This window comes from Muntiacus reevesi, chromosome 10 (genome assembly GCF_963930625.1).
Source record: "Muntiacus reevesi chromosome 10, mMunRee1.1, whole genome shotgun sequence".
NCBI classification, from domain to species: domain Eukaryota; kingdom Metazoa; phylum Chordata; class Mammalia; order Artiodactyla; family Cervidae; genus Muntiacus; species Muntiacus reevesi.
Genome location: NC_089258.1, coordinates 70,137,474 through 70,154,995, shown reverse-complemented (window position 1 = coordinate 70,154,995; position 17,522 = coordinate 70,137,474). Strand labels below are relative to the sequence as shown.

At 44.2% G+C, this 17,522-nt stretch overlaps 1 protein-coding gene across 4 annotated transcripts in view; it reads left to right on the top strand.

The window, feature by feature from the left end:
• Positions 1-3,821: 3,821 nt before the first annotated feature.
• FUT10 (fucosyltransferase 10) overlaps positions 3,822-17,522 on the top strand; it is a 74,778-nt gene continuing 61,077 nt past the window's right edge. The window contains exons 1-2 of one of the 4 annotated variants that reach the window (XM_065947237.1): positions 3,822-3,971; positions 10,697-10,926. In XM_065947237.1, coding sequence (XP_065803309.1) covers positions 10,780-10,926 — 147 coding nt within the window. In that variant the 5' untranslated portion in view covers positions 3,822-3,971; positions 10,697-10,779. Of the gene's footprint in view, positions 3,972-4,102; positions 4,258-9,705; positions 9,822-10,696; positions 11,051-17,522 lie in introns of those variants that run through there. The other 3 variants (XM_065947240.1, XM_065947238.1, XM_065947239.1) reach the window with 3 other exon arrangements.

The following is a 17,522-nucleotide window of genomic DNA, read 5'->3' as shown; positions in this document are numbered from 1 at the left end:
TTATGGAATGAGTTATCATTGCAATTAGTATTAATAGAAAATTGAAAAAAAAAAAGAAAATTGACTTAAGACATTGCTGTTAGACCTTTTCAACATGTCTCATCTGTCCCTTAAATTTTCTCATAGTCAGTTAACATATTGCCCTTCTTTTTAAAAAGTACTTATTTATTTTTGGCTGCTCCAGGTCTTTGTTGCTGTTCGAGGACTTTCTCTAGTTACGTGGAGTGGGGGCTACTCTCTAGTGACAGTGCATGGGCTTCTCGTTGCCGGGGCTTCTCTTGTTGCAGCCCACGAGGGGTCTAGAGCACCCAGGCTTTAGTAGTTGCGGCTCGTGGGCTTTAGAGCTCGAAGTCAGTAGTTGTGGTGCGTGGGCTTAGTTGTCCCTCACATGTGGAGTCTTCCCGGACCATATTTTTGAGCAGAATATGGGCCTGATCTGATTTGTGACTTGAAAAGATCACCCTGGCTTCATATGGAGGCAGGTGTGGAAACAGGGAACGTTGGGAAGGTATTACAGTAGTCTCGATGACATGATGTTGAGCATCCTTTCTTACACTGGTCTGCCATCTCCATATCTTCCTTGATGTGTCCAGGTCTTCTGCCCATTTTAAAAATTGGGTTGTTTGCTTCCTGATTGTTGAATTTTAAGAGTTCTTTGTACATTTTGGATAATCAGACTCGATCACATATAATTTTTGCAAATATTTTCTCCTGGTCTGGACTTGTCTCATTCTCTTGACCTTTATTATCTTTTAATGTTCACGGGGTTAGTAGGCATGACCCTTCTTTTACTTCTGATGTTAGTAATTTGTGTCTTCTCCCCTTTTTACTGGTTATCCTAGAAAAGCATTTGTCAATTTTATTGATCTTTTCAAAGAACCAGCTTTTGATTTCCTTGATTTTCTGTTAATTTTCTTTCAATTTCATTGATTCCTGATCTAATTATCATTATTTCATCTCTTCTGCTTACTTTGAATTTAATTTGCTACTCTTTCTTTAGTTTCCTACAGTGGAAGCTTAGCATATTGATTTTATTTTTTTTATTTTTTTTTAGCATATTGATTTTAGATGTCTTCTTTTCTAACATTCGATAATATAATTCAGTGTTACAGTTTCCCTCTAAGCATTGCTTCTACTGTATCTCATAAATTTTGATAGGTTATATTTTCATTTTCATTTGGTCCTAAATATTTTTATTTTCTAGAGAATTTTTCTTTGACCCTTGTGTTATTTAGAAATGAGTTCTTTAATTTTCAAATATTTGGAGATATTCCAAAATACCCTCAAGTATTTTAGAATATTTGTTATTGATTTAATTGGTTTCATTCTACTGTGATCAAAAGCCATATTTTGTATAATGTTTGTTCTTTTAAATATGTTATGGTGTGTTTCCTGTCTTTTGATGTATACACATATGCATGTTTCCTAGATGTATACCTTCAAGTAAAATTGTGGATCACAAAATAAGTGCATATTTGGCTGTAGAGAATACTGATAGACAAGTTTTCCAAAGTGGCTGTAACAATTACACCCCCCCCCCTCCCCCCGCCAAGCGTGCACTAGAGTTCCATGTGTTCCACAGCTTTGCCTTTGCTCTGTTTTGTTTTAAATTCTGTAGCCACTGTGGTGGGTGTGTAGTAGTGTCTCATTATAGTGTTAATTTGCATTTCCCTGATGAACTTCATGCTCAGATGCTCAGTTGTGTTCCACTCTTTTGTGACCCCATGGACTGTAGCCCACCGGGCTCCTCTTGTCCATGGATTTCCTAGAGTGGGTTGCCATTTCCTTCTCCAGGGGATCTTTGCTGACTCAGGGATCAAACCAAGGTCTCCTGCACTGGCAGGAGATTCTTTACCACTGAGCCACCTGGGAAGCACTATCTTTTCCTGTCGGTTTACTTCAGTTCAGTTCAGTCACTTAGTCGTTCGTGTCTGACTCTTTTCGACCCATGGACTGCAGCACGCCAGGCTTCCCTGTCTATCACCAACTCCCAAAGTTTACTCAAACACATGTCCATAGAGTCGGTGATGCCATTGATCCATCTCGTCCTCTGTCATCCCCTTCTCCTCCTGCCTTCAATCTTTCCCAGCCTCAGGGTCTTTTGCAATGAGTCAAAGCTCATTGCCTCAGCTGGCCAAGGTATTGGAGCTTCAGCTTCAGCATCAGTCCTTCCAATGAATATTCAAGACTGATTTCCTTTAGGATGGACTGGTTTGATCTCCTTGCAGTCCAAGGAACTCTCAAGAGTTTTCTCCAACACCACAGTTCAAAAGCATCAGTTCTCTGGTGTTCAGTTTTCTTTATGGTCCAACTCTCACATCCATACATGACTACTGGAAAAACCATAGTTTTTCAACAAAAGGACCATACGGACCTTTGTTGGCAAAGTAATATCTCTGCTTTTTAATGCGCTGTCTAGGTTTGTCATTGCTTTTCTTCCAAGGAGCAAGCATTTTTAAATTTCATGGCTGCAGTCTCCATCTGCAGTGATTTTGGAGCCCAAGAAAATAAAGTCTGTCATTGTTTCCACTGTTTCCCCGTCTGTTTGCCATGAAGTCATGGGACCAGATGCCATGATCTTAGTTTTCTGAATGTTGAGTTTTAAGCCAGCTTTTTCACTCTCCTCTTTCACTTTCATCAAGAGGCTCTCTAGTTCCTCTTCGCTTTCTGCCACAAGGGTGGTGTGGGTTCTTTACCACTGAGCCACCTGGGAAGCCCTATCTTCTTCTGTACTCATTGGCTTTTGGATCCCACTTTGGTCAAATGCTGTGTGTTTTTGGTCCCCTCCCTCCCCTTTTCTACTGAATTGTGTTTCCTTATTGCATTGTAGCTGTTGTTGCTATATTCTGAGTATGAATTCTTTGTTTGATAAATCTATTGCAAATATCTTCACCTACTCCCTGGGTTGTTTTTGTCTTCATGGTGTCTTCTGATGAACAGAATTTATTTTTCATGACATCCAGTTTATCAGTCTTTCCCTTTGTGTTTGGTGTTTTCTAAAAGTTGATGTCATTATCATCAACCTGATTTTACAGAGAAGCTAACAGAGGTGCAGGGTACTGGTGCTCTCAGGGCCTGGCGGAGAGAGAGGCAGGCCCCGGGCAGCAAACAGCAGTCACTGTCTGCAAATGTGCCCAGGAGGTGCATGACTCTTAATCCCTCCTCAAATTTTTATCCCTAGACACTCACCTAGCCCTGGCCCTCCCAAAGTCTGAAAAGACCCCTCTAGGTTTATCCCTTTGGTCTAGACTAGGCCAAAAGAATTTTAATTGGATTCTCTGAATTTAGAAGTCAAGTAACTAAAATCAGTTTTCCTTCTCCAGTAAAGTAGAGCTAGGTGATCGTCTACCAAACACTGACAGCTGATGAAAGGTACCGAGGCCTCTGCTTTGCTTAAAATGTTCTCAGTTTTCCTGGATAGGTGACTTTGAATGACCTGCGCTCAGAGTTTGAGAAGCAAAAACCCCTGGTGGCTCAGTGGTGAAGAACCCTCCCGCCAATGCAGGAGACCCGGATTCGATCCCTGGGTCAGGAAGATTCCCTGGAGAAGGAAATGGCAGTCCACGCCAGTCTTCTTTCCCGGGAAATCCCATGGCCAGAGGAGCCTGGTGGGCTACAATCCATGGAGTCACAAAAGAGTCGGCCACGACTTAGCGACTAAAACAACAACTTACTATAGAAGAGGATCTTGGGAGCCTTCCAGGAACTTTCCAGAGGGTGGAGCGCCCGGGACAGGCAAGGGAGGGGCGGGTGGGCGTTTTCCCGGCCAGGAGGTTCCCGCAGGCTTTTAAACGCGGCATCCGCGCGAAAACCCGGATCCAGGATCGCCAGGCCTGGGCGCGCTCGGGGTATTATCCCTTCTCCCAAATCTCCTCTCCGAGTCTTCGCTCGAGCTGCGGCTGGGAAGCGAACCGAAAGTGAAAAGCCGCGGGGCTGCACCCGGCAGAGCGCACCCCCTTTTCCGCGCTGCGGTGAGTAGCATCCTCAGAGTCTTTCCTGGCTTGAGCGATGGCTTGGTGGGAGCAGGGTGTCGGTGCGGAGAACCGAAAAGGACTTTACAGAGGCGCGCCGAAGCTGAGATTGCCCGCCGAACTCACAGCCCTAGGAAACCTCTCTGTGCCCAGAAGGGAGTGTGTGTCAGAGGAAGACGGAGTTGTGTGCTGAGAAAGTGTCCGCGTCCGCTTTGGGAAGCCTTGGGCAGCGCTTTCCAGGGACCCTCCCTGAGATGCAAACCCATCTGGCTGCTGAAAAGCACAGGTGGGAGGGAGGTGATGTGCAGGGGCTCGGTGATAGCGGGTTCCCGCCCCCGCGCCCCGAAGGTTTCGCATCCCTCCCCGTCTGCCACCATCTTCCCAGCCCCACTAACTCCGGAACCTAACTCCACCTCTGTGCGCTGTGAACAGCTTCCTTCTCCCTGTCTTGAGTCGAGCATCACTTGTTGCTAGAATTGTGTGCTGAAGTAGAAGCGACGCTGACTGTCCAGTTGGGGAGAGCGTTGCCTATTTAAGGCAGAAGATGCTCTGAGAAAACCCCGAAACTGCAGGCTTTGCCCACGATATGCAAGCCATTTCTTAAGTATTTTGGTACCCGATTAGCATCCTCAGAATAGGACACATTTTATGTAAACTGGAAAGAACATTGGCGTGATTTTAAGACGTTTTCTGGGACTCTGTTAATGATTCTATAATATATAGCAAGTGCCACGCAAAATGCCGGTTTTTCTTAACGCCATGGCTCCAGCAGGCTGCCCCCTCCAAACCCCTAACACCACCAACAGAATCCCTTCCCCACCCCACTTCACCCCTTCCGCACAGCCGTCTAAGATAGTCGGAGAGAGTAGTATGCGTGTCCGGACTTGGGTTGTTTATTTCAGTTGAGGGCTACGTGCAGTTTTGAATTTGGCAAGTTGGTCTTCAGGACCTCGTTCTCCTTTTACGTCCTCCGTTCACTGAAGATGAGACCCATCCCTCCCCTCCCCGCCCCGGCCGCTCGGGGCCACTCGTGGGCGGGTTAGTGATGTCTCTCTACAACCGGGGCGTTGTTTCTCCCGCCGGTCCACGTGGTCTCTAGTGGAGGACCTGGATCCTGCCTCTCTGTCTTGAATAAGCAGCCCCGGGTATGTGCACAATAAAGTGGCAGAGACACCAGTCTAGCCTCAGTGTTAGAGCTTTCTCCCTCTCCTGCCTGAAGCCAGAGGCAGGGTCCTGGCACGGCTGCGTCGTTTAGGTCAGCCCCTTTTTTGGACTTGCTGTGGTGACTTCCGTTTGCGGCCTCCCTGCTAGATGGCGGTGTGTAACAGTGAATTTAAACACACAGCCTCAGCTGTTACTGTTCTTACGGCTCATCTTTCACTCTGCGGTTAAAAAAAAATGTATTTTTCAAGTTTTATCTTACAAACAGCATATTTGAAAAAAATTTCAAACCAGGATTAAAGTTAGGAAGTACAGAAAATGAGCATATTGTTTGGACAGACAATGATGTTATTCATGTAAGTGTAAGCGTTGCTCAGTTTGCAGGCATTTCCAACCCATATTTAAATACTTTCTAAATTTGGAAGGTAAAAAGTTGATTTCAGGTGCTCTGTGATGACCTAGATGGGTAGGAGAGGGTGGAGGTGGGAGAGCGATCCCAGAGATGTATGCATGCATGTGGCTGATTGACTTCATTGTGCAGCAGAAGCTAACACAATATTGTAAAGCAATTATATATTTTTTTAAAAGAATTGATTTCAGTAAGAAATCCAGTACCTATTTCACATACTAGTATTCTATTAATAAACATTTGTAGTAGAGTTCTTGACTATGAGTTTTTAAAAATTTAAAAACAAGTTCGTCTTTGTTTACAGTATTTTTCAGATATTTATTTACTTGAAAATAAGATTTCAGTTTTTAAAAGTTAATGCTGAATTAGTCAAAAGGAGAATGACAATTTCTAAATTGTCATATAGAAATATTTCTTGTTTTATATTTCCAGAAATCTTTAGTTTGTGATAACTCAGCTTGTCCCAATTACTGTCTCTTTACTTGATTGACTTTTCTTCTATGGAGAGTTCCTGGGCACTGTTCAGGAGATCAGAGAACTTAATTTTGGGATGAAGATCCCCAGAAGATCATTTGTTCCAGCTCTTTGTTTTTAGGCCGTGATGTATTAGTCAGATTTTATCATGTTATTTGATTGTTTCCTCACTCATGATTACAGGAATGATCAAAGCAGCTGAGGGATTTTAGTTCCCATCTTTGCCAGGAAGGAAAATTGTTACAGAATAACCAGTAAGCCCTTCCTGGAGAAAGAACAGTTATAAAGAATGCCTTCCAAGGAAAAAGAAGCTCAGCTCTTAGTGTGATACAGAATCTTCCCAATAGTGGACCCCCCTCTTGCATTTAAAAAACCTATTGTTTTTGAACACTTCTATTTGGGTCTTCATGTCAGTCTTTTTATTTAGTTCTTTAGTGGGTTTGTTTTTATCTAGTTTCTATGTTTAAGTAGACCCACTAAGTGAGATTGTGTTAATACTGTATACTTCAAGTGCTTCAGTTTGTGTCTGGAATTTTAAGAATTTAAGAATGGCATCACTTTCAGGAGTAGAAGAATGAAGGTGCTCATGCTACCACTTTTATCCTCCCATTAATCTTTCTTTTTTATTAATACAGACTTTTAATTTAATTTTTTAAAAACGTATTTCTTTATTTATTCGATTGCTCTGGCTCTTAGTTGCAGCATGCGGGATCATGGGAGTTCTTTCGTTGCCACATGCAAGATCTAGTTCCCCAACTAGGAACTGAGCCTGGCACCCCTGCGTTGAGGGCATGGAACCTCAGCCCCTGGACCGCCAGGGAAGCCCCTAATCACCAGTCTTGATTCCAGCAGCTGCCAGTATCCCTTTCTCTCTTGTGATTCTGTCTGTCTCTCCTGCAATGTGTGCCTCCAAGAGGATGACCTTCCCAGATAGAAACCTGTAAGGCAGAGCACCACTCCAAAAAAAAAAGAAAGAAAGAAAGAAAAGCTCAACAAAGTAGGCAGTCCATTCAAAAAGAGTGAGGAACATGTTAACACAAATAAGTGTTAATAAAGAAAACGGGATGAAAAGGGAAACTGTGGATCCACCACACCATGCTCATCAGGTACCCAAGGGGACAGTCCTTCTGCAAATTAACAACACTGGTCAGCTTTTTTGTTTGTTTGGTCAACTTTTTAATGTTCAATGGTTGTTTTATATTCACCCAATAAAACAGCTTTAAAGAGTTTCGTAACCTCCCCCAGCATTTTGTCCACTGATGTAGAAACAAGCATAATGCATGGCCATATATCTTCTGACCTGGTGCTAGGGTGGAGTAAGGCTTCTCCAAGCAGGTAGCCTTGAATGCCCAGAATGACTCTGGTAGTGAAAGAGGCTTGGGTGTTGTAGCTGGGGACCAGAGCACAGAATAGGAAAGTATGTTCCAGGAACAGCTAGAACAAAGGGTTTGTCAGGTAGAAGGTGGAAAAGTAGGGCAGAGTCCAGAGACTCTTGTTTTCTAAGCTGATGAATGTGATCTTTATCTTGAACTCTTTGGGAAGCCATTGATGGATTCTAATCAGAGGGGAGGTACCCAGGCTACATTCTAACAACATCTCTGAGTTGAGTGGGGGATGCTAGCAGGTCAGAAATCCTAGTTATCAGACTTTTGATTTTTTTTCTTTTTTTTTTTTTTGCCACACTGAGAAGCATGTGGGATCCTAGTTCCCCAACCAGGGATCGAACCTGACCTTGAAACACTGTCTTAACACTGGAGTGCTGGGGAAGTTCTTATCAGGCTTTTGGAGTTACCAAGTGGGAATAGATGCGGAGTGTTGGTAAGGTCAAGTAGAGTCGAAGGCAATTAGTTAAAAATTGCCTGGAGATTTGTCCAGAGGCTCTTAGACTTTCCTATCTGCCTGCCATGTCATCTGTCTTTCCCAGGATAGCAGCCCCTACTTAAGGGATGCTCCGAGGATTTTATACATTATGAAATGAAAACATCTTGGAATGTTTTTGTTTGAGAAATGACACCCTGGTGTGAATAACGTGTCTGGTAATTAGACATATTCCTTCAAAAGACTCTCCCTGGCATAACCTCAAACTCAGTTAAGAGTCAATTATTAACCCAATGACTTCCCTGGTGGCTCGGACGGTAAAGCATCTGCAATACAATGTGGGAGACCTGGGTTTGATCCCTGGGTCGGGAAGATCCCCTGGAGAAGGAAATGGCAACCCACTCCAGCATTCTTGCCTGGAAAATCCCATGGACAGAGGAGCCTGGTGGGCTACAGTCCATGGGATCGCAAAGAGTCGTACACGACTGGGCGACTTCACTCCACTATGAACCCAAATGACTCACCAGTTACTAGAGGAGAGAGGATCTAAGACTTTCAGAGCTCTCTGGTGGGTGTCACCCAGGGTTGGCTTCCACCCAGGGTGGAAATCACCTGGGTCCCATGGCTGAGACCCTTGACCCACACCGGGGACTGGTCCTGCATGGCTGGGGCCATGTGGGAAACTGGCATGCTCAGGCTGCTAATTCACTAAGACGTCCGGTCTCCCTCCTCTCCATTTTAATTTAACATAAAGCAGAGACCATGGAAATTATTTTGGACTGAAAGTGTTGCTGCTTTTGACTGGACAGCCCTTGCAGGATTATGCGGTGGTGACTCTCAGCTCCAGACCCCTCTCCTGGCAGCAGATGGGCCATGTGCACGGCCCAGTGATGCATCTCAGGGCTCAGCGCTTGGGTCAAGGGGGTCGGTTAGTGAGTCCACTTCGGCTGTGATCGACCTGGTTGAGCAAACACACACTGCCGCAGCCTGGGAAGGGGTGTTCTGGGGCGCTCTCGTAGAAGTGAGGGTCTGAGATTCACCCTGAGGGCAATGAGGAAACAGAAGGGAGCTTTCTTCTTGGGGCCCCTTTGTCTTGGAGCTTGTCGGCCTTCAGGGTGCTCTTTGCAAGTCCATCTGTCCCTGCCGTCGGGAAACCGCTGATTTGATGACAAACTCCCGGGTAACTCGTACCTATGTATGTTAGATTGATGTGCCCCAAGGCCTGGTTGGCTGCTGCCTGCTCTAAATCATCAGACCATCCACCCCAGCTCATTCTGTTCTTTAGTGCTGAGCATTTACCCACAGCTCAGTCCTTGAGACCGTGCTGTGTACTCCTGGTTTGGGGACTATGACCTCTACTGAGATTCTTTGGATGGAAGGGATTTTTGTAACCTTAAATTCTTCTGGCATAATTTGTGAAAAAGTGAAAGTGTTAGTTGCTCATTTTTCTCTGAATCTTTTGTGCCCCAGTGGACTGTAGCCCCGTGTTCCGTGGCTCCTCTGTCCCATGGAATTCTCCAGGCAAGAATACTGCAGTGGATTGCCATTTCCCTCTCCGACCCAGGGATGGGATCTTCCCGACCCAGGGATGGCACCCGTGTCTCCTGCGTTGCAGGAGGATGGTTTACTAGCTGAGCCACCAGGGAAGCCCAGAGTGAGAATAAGAGCAAACGTTTATCAGATGCTTCTTTTGTGTCAGGTTCTGAAATAAGTGTTTTACCAGTTTTATCTCATAGAATTCTCACAGTAACTCTCTGATTGGGCACCTCTGTGACCTGTATTTTGGAAATTGAATCGTGGAAACACAGACAGCCTGAGGAGTTGAGATTTGAATCCTGGCAGGCTGACTAGAATCCGTTTTCTTATACCCTGTGGATTGTAAGACTTCCGTGGATGAAAAAAAGAAATGAGCTTTTGGCTATCTCTGAGACCAAGAGTCATTTTGTTGCTGAGGGGAAGAAATAGCCTGGACTTAAGAGTTGATCAAGGTAGATGCAAGAGAAGGGGGCACACCTTTAAAGCAGAATTCTGCATCACTTTTGTATTTCTCATTGGATCTCCAGTTCCTTATCTGAGAGGTGTACAGTCAGATCTTAGGACCAGGCCCTTGGAGCACCCCCTTCCTCTGAAATGGTGATCCTTGCTCTCCTCTGAACTCCACAGTGTGGTTTGCTCAGCATGTTTGACTTCAGGGAACCCCAGGAATAAGAGGCATTCTGTGGGACTATTTAGTTCATTTGAAAAGTTTTTGCAAAAGACCATCCATTTCAGATAGATGGACACCTTATTTCAAGACATCTAGAGAACCCACAATCCACACAGTCCACTGCTTTAGTGCACTTGTTGCAAAAGACTAAGCAAATAAAGCAGTAATCTAAATTCCTTATGTTGTGGCCGAAGTGGTTTTCCCTGGCGGGGACTGAGGTCAGTCAATCATTTGCCATTTCTGAGCAAAGCCTGAAACTTTTGTTCTTTCCCTAATTTTTAACAGACTGAGGGGACAGTCCCGGCTATTTCTGCTCCACTTCTCTGTTCTTTTGAAATGTAGATGGAAAGAAATGATCACATGTCAGTGACTTTTGAAATTCAAGTCTGATGGCAAAGAAAATTAAGTGGAAGCATGATTTTAGTCTCGGGACCTGATTGTCGATCTCTCACTCTCCTCTAATGGACTGTATGACCTCGAGCAAGACCCTTCACCTCTCTGGTCTTGGTGTTTTTATCTATGAGTGAAGTGTTAGGTCTACATGATCCCAAAGTTTCCCTTTAGTTTTAAAGCCTTTCGTTTCTACACTGCAGCCCTGCAAGTCTGCATTAATGAAATCTCCTGTGCTAAGGCCAAACTGTTGTTCATTTGTTACAGATATTTTTCGGATGCCTTCCGGTTTAAAGAATCCCCAGCTGCTCTGATGATAGCTTAAGAAGACTGCATGCTGTTCCCTTTCAATGCCAGGCCAGGCGCCCTCAGAGCCTCACATCTCAGTCCTTCATGGAGCCTGGGTCCCAGCAGGAATGGCAGTGGGGGAAATTGGCACGCAGATGGTTCCTCCACGTGAAGTCGTCTTGGTCTGCGGGCCGGCTCGGGAACACCTGGTAACCAGGCTCGCCCTCTGTCAGTCACCCAGGGCAGGGCAGCATGGTGCGGATTCAGAGGGGGAAGCTTCTGGCATCTTGCCTCTGCGTCATGGCTGCCGTCTTTCTGCTCATCACACTCCAGGTACCAAGAGCTTGGGTCGTGTAGTGTTGATTCCTGGGCCTCTGCCCCTGCCCCCACCCCCATCCCATGCTCGCCAAGGACTTTACTTTTTGCTTCATCTCTCAAGGTCAGGATGTTCTCTCCAAGGCAAGGAAAATACTTTCTTTTTTTAAACATATGATATTGAGGTTTAGTGAGTGGATGTGGTAGGTAGAAACAGGATCAGTGAGTTGGGAAATCAGTTTGTGACTCTCGCAAGATCCTAGTTTTAAGACTTTTTGGATGTGGACCGTTTTTAAAGTCTTTATTGAATTTGTTGCAATATTGTTTCTGTTTTATGTTTTGTGTTTTTGGCCACGAGGTGTGTGGGATCTCAGCTTCTTGACCAGGGATCGAACCCACACCCTCTGCATAGGAAGGTGAAATCTTAGCCACTGGACCACGGGGGAAGTCCCTGAGTCCTGGTTCTAGTAGAGCCCTGTCTGTCTTGTTGGCTCAAGACAACTCTGAACAAAGAAGCCCTCAGTGTATCCATGAGGACTGGGTAACAGCCCAAATTGTACTACTGATGGCAAACTGCAACTAAGATCCAGATGAAGGTTTAGCTTGGATGACTTCCTCCCAAGTCATGGCCCCTTCTGAAAGATCCCAGTCTTGAAGGAGCAGTGACTATTTCAAGGACAAGCTAGTTTGTTCTGCAGAACACAGACAGCGGCGTTAGTAAATTTGTCGGTGGTAGGGTGAGTGAACCGAAGCACTTCTTCAGTCCTCCCGTTTATCTCATATAGTTGGTTCTTCTGAACTTCCTTTGCTGATTTCAAAGTAAAATAAAAATTTCACAGTGAAGGTAAAAGTATAAATATGAGTTCAGATTTTTTAGCCCCCACTTGCGTCCCTGCTGTCCGTTTCAAAATCCAAAAGGACTTTTAAAGATTACCTGCGGATGTGAGTAGGTTCACATGCAGGCCCTATGGAGACGAAGGTGTCCTCCGGACGTTTTATTCTGGAGGATTGCCCTTCTTGCTTAGGACGGAATGAACGAATGCTTATACCAACACTTTGGCAGTCTGTCCGGTTTCCACCACCTTCCGCTGCCAGGTTGAGATTCTGGTCAGAGCAGACCCCTGACTGTCATTGTGTCTCTCTTGGAGGTAAGGATCCAGGACCTGCTTGAGCTGGAAAGGCTGCAGTTTTCTGCTTCATTCTGTGGGAAATTATGAGAAAGCTTTGATCTTACTTGACATTTGACCTCTTTTCCAGGCTTGAGGAATGCCAGTGTACAAGTTAAGAATCTTGCTTTTGATGTCAGAATAAATTACCATGCTTTTGGTAGGCCTGTTATCTCTAAGTTTCCAGAATAGAAGAGGTAGTGTGTTTCCTGGAGCTGAACCTTTGCCTGGATCTTAATCGCAGTTTGCCATCGGTGGTCTGATTTGGGATGTTACCCAGTCCTCATGGATACATTGAGTGCTTCATTGTTCAGCGTTGCTGTTAAACTATTTTTATTTGAACACCATAAAATGAACAAATATAATGCCTGTATATTTAGTGTCATAGTCTGTGCACAGGTTGGAAAAGAATTTCCAGACACGAGGCAGAATGAGAGGAGAACAGAGTTTATTAGGGTGGGAGACGCTGTTAGAACAGTGGGCAGGTTCAAGGGAGAGCCGACCCCTTTTGTGGTCTCTGCAATGTGGGAGACCTGGGTTCGATCCCTGGGGTGGCAAGATCCCCTGGAGGAGGGCATGGCAACCCACTTTGGTATTCTTCCCTGGAGAATCTCCATGGGCAGAGGAGCCTGGCAGGCTACAGTCCTTGGGGTTGCAAAGAGTTGGACATGACTGAGCAACTAAGCATAGCACAGCACAGCCAATTTTTGTAGCCTCAAGACAGAGAAAATTCCTGCTGGAACGGTAACATGAGATGATTGGTTAGGATGCTAGAGGGTAGGTATTTTTACCTAATATAAGGTCAGGGAGGCTCATGGCAACGATTGCTATGGTGCTTAATCAGTTCCAGAGATGCCCTTGGTGCAGGGGTCCACATCTCTGTCCTTGGTACAAGGCTTTACACCTGTGACCTCGGTAGAGAGCTCCACGTTTACGACCGTTACTGTTTTCACTGGCTTGTAGGCTAGGCAAGATGAAATAATTTTCCACGTAGGTAGGGAAAAGGAAGGCTAAATAACAACAAAAAAATCATGTCATGAATCCTGTATTAGTTTGCTAGGGCTGCCGTATATAAAATACCAAAGATTGGGTTGGGTGATTACACAACAGGAATTTATTTTCTCACAGTTGTGGAGGCTAGAAGTCCAAGGTCAAGGTGTCAGGAAGCAGGGTTGTTGCTCTGAGGCTTCCTCCTTGGCCTTGTGGATGGCTGTCTTCTCCCTCTGTCTCCACACAGTCCTCTTCCTATACTTCCATGCGTCTCCATCTCCTCTTTTTATAAGGACACCAGTCATATTGGATTAGGGCCCACTCTGATGACCTCTTCTTAACTTAACTGCCTCTTTAAAGACCCTGCCTCCTAGTTCAGTCACATTCTCAGATGGGAGGGGATAGAGTTTCAACATGTGAATTTGGCCAGGGGGGGCGGAGGAGGGGGCACAGTTCAACCCATAACAGATCTTATAACGTGATTAATAATCTAAACTTGAAAATGTTTCATTGACCTACAGTTAAACTAAAGCATCCTGGTTCTCTGGAGGAAGTCATCTGAGACACTGTTTTTGATTCACATTTAACTATATTTTGTTTATAGTATCTGTAGATTCTTTGGGTGTATGGTATCTTTTTTTTTTTTTTTTGAATTTTATATACCTTTCAGTTTCACAAATAACTGATGAAATCATTTTACAGCAAATCTAAGACATATTATTTCACTTGGACTTTCTTTAATGTGATTCTCTAACACAGGGGCCCCCAGTGTCCAAGATCTAATGCCTGATGATCTGGGGTGGAGCTGATGAAATAATAATAGATATAAAGTGCACGCGAAATGTAATGTGGTTGAATCATCCCTAAACCATCCTCCCCCTGGTTTCCTTCCCCCAGTCCGTGGAAAAATTGTCTTCCATGAAATCGGTCCCAGGTGCCAGAAAGGTTGGGGAACCACCGCTCTAACAGATGGGAACTTTAAATTTAGTATAACCATATGACTGTTGTCATACTCAGCAAAATTAATATTACTCAGGGCCATCTATGTCTCAGGCCATATTAAATTTTCCCCAGTTATCTCAAAAAAACTTTTAACGGGTTGATTTGAATCTGGAATAAAACAAATCCACATTTTGAATTTATCTTAAGTTTTGTGGATTTTTTTCTATAAAAGTTTCTTCCGCCCCACATTTTATTCCATGTCAAGGGTTTGTGGGAGAAACTAGGTCATTTGTCATTTTGAATTTCCCAGATTTTGGATTTGGCTGATTTTCTCCTCATGGTTTTGTTTAATATGTTCCTCTGTGCCCCGTATTTCCTACCACCTGTTACTGATGTCTGAGGCTAAGCACTTTTTAAAAAGCTGTTTGGTAGGACAATCTCTCCTTAAAACAATCCCTGTTATTTGGATATGACCTTATGCCTTGCACAGTAGATGTTGATCAGAAATGTGGAGCAAAATTTATCTTCGAAGTTATACCCATGACTTTCTCAATGTGATTCTTTAAAGTCGCTGGTTGTACATTTGCAAGGAAAGGTTGGGTGAAAATGTAGAGCATTTGTGGCTAAAGTCAGCACCATTCCATCGAGCTCTGGGGAGTAGCCGTCTCATTGCTGTGCTTTGCTGAGTCACTCAGTCGTGTCCGGCTCTTTGTGACCCCGTGGACTGTAGCCCACCAGGCTCCTCTGTTCATGGAATTCTCCAGGCAAGAATACCGGAGTGGGTTGCCATGCCCTCCTCCAGGGGATCTTCCCAGCCCAGGGAGTGAACCCAGAGCTCCCGCACTGCAGGCGGATTCCTTACCATCTGAGCCAGCAGGAAAGCCCAGCCACCTTATTATGTCATCATAAAAGTGCTGAGGACGCTGTTGGCAAGGGTTTTTAGTTTTCAGTGACAGTTGTACTGTTCTAATCATGACTTTAGTGTCACAAATGATCCATACTTTCTTCAAGGCTAATAGGATTCTTTCCTCCTTTTGGAATACTGTGTGGCTTTTTGCCAAGTGGCTCTTAATAGTTTTTTTGGCCTTGGACCCCTCAGAGAATCCAGTGAACATTACAGACCCTCCCCAGGGAGTTACAGACCTTCCATCACATCTGTGGTTAGGGGCCCTTTTCTGACACCAAAGGTAGCAAATGCATAAAGAAGACACCGCCCTTGGCTGCTGAGAGTGGGGCCTGAGGGCCAACAGGTAGTCTCCTCTGTTGACAGGTGAAACAGTTAATACATGTTAATACATGCAGTTAATACATACAGTGACTAATACATACAGTGAATACATGTTAATACATGCAGTTAATACATACAGTGACTAATACATACAGTTAATACATGTTAACACATGCAGTTAATACATACAGTGACTAATACATACAGTTAATACATGTTAACACATGCAGTTAATACATACAGTGACTAATACATACAGTTAATACATGTTAACACATGCAGTTAATACATACAGTGACTAATACATACAGTTAATACATGTTAACACATGCAGTTAATACATACAGTGACTAATACATACAGTTAATACATGTTAACACATGCAGTTAATACATACAGTGACTAATACATACAGTTAATACATGTTAACACATGCAGTTAATACATACAGTGACTAATACATACAGTTAATACATGTTAATACATGCAGTTAATACATACAGTGACTAATACATACAGTTAATACATACAGTGACTAATACATAACAGTTAATACATACAGTGACTAATACATACAGTTAATACATACAGTGACTAATACATAACAGTCAATACATGTAAATATGTCTTCTTTTAGCTGCTTTATTCTTTGCACAGTCTGATTGTTAATGTCTTGTTATATATGATGCAGACCAGCCCCTACTTTTATACTGCTCTTCTACCATATTTTGTAATATGTTAGAAATACATTACATCTTTTTGTAATGTATTACATTTGTTTGCCATCTGAATATCAAACCTTAAAGTTTGATGAAATGGCAGTAATTTTGCCTCTGATTTTACTCTGCCCACCCTGCCCTCCAGATTACTTTGATTGATGGCCTTGTTCTCCAGAACCCAGACTGTCTTGTCTCTTTTTTAAATTTACTTATTTGGCTATGAACGTGAATGTATGTGCTCAGTAGTGTCCGACTCTTTGCGACCCCATGGACTGTAGCCCACCAGGCTTCTCTGGCCATGGAATTTCCCAGGCAAGAATACTGGAGTGGGTTTCTAGTTCCTTCTCCAGGGGATCTTCCTGACCCAGGGATCGAACCTGCATCTCCTATGTCTCCTGCATTGGCAGGGGGGTCCTTTACCCCTGGGCCATCAGGGAAGCTGTACCAGGTCTTGTTAGTAGTGGCACATGAGACCTTCGATCTTTGTTTTGGCATGTGGGCGCTTTAGTTGTGGTCTGTGGGATCTAGTTCCCTGACCAGGGATGGAACCTGGGCCCTTGCCTTGGGAGCATGGAGTCTTAGCCACTGGACCACCAGGGAAGTCGCCAGACTGTCTTGAAATACATAAAAAACATGGTTTTAAGTGAGAAGGAGCCAAGTACTATGCCATCTCCATGCCATGGTGGATATTATTGGACTTCCAAGGTGGCAGTAGTGTAAAGAATCTGTCTGCCGATGCAGGAGATGTAAGTGACGTGGGTTCCATCCGTGGGTCAGGAAGATTTTCTGGAGTAGGAAATGATGACCCACTCCAGTATTCTTGCCTGGAAAATTCCATGGACAGAGTTTTAAGTGAGAAGGAGCCCAGTACTTAGGTCATCTCCATGCCATGGTGGATATTTTTACAAACATAAGACCCATGTTATGACACCTTTGAAATGTGAAAGTGAAAATCGCTCAGTTGCATCCAACTCTTTGGGACCCCATGAACTATACAGTCCATGGAATTCTCCAGGCCGGAATTCTCCAGGTCATAATTCTGGAGTTGGTAGCCCTTCCCTTCTCCAGAGGATCTTCCCAACCCAGGAATCGAAGCAGGGTCTCCTGCATTGCAGGCGGATTCTTTACCAGCTCAACCACAAGGGAAGCCCTGTGACACCTATAATTGTACTGAAAGGAAACCAATAGGGTTTTTATAATTCACTTTCCCCAAAATGTAATCTCCAGCCTTTGCCAGATAATAGCCCTGGCTCTTGCAGGTTTCATTAAGAGACACAACCACTTCTGGATTCTGTATATGCCTACAAAATGGAGGAGAGATGTGTCTGTTAAGTGTTTAGTAGAGAGACGTGTCCTTGTTGGTAGATAGTTTGGAGGCTATGTCTCTACCCTCAGCCCCAGAAACTGTGATGTGTTATTTTACTTGTCAAAAGGGACCTTGTACA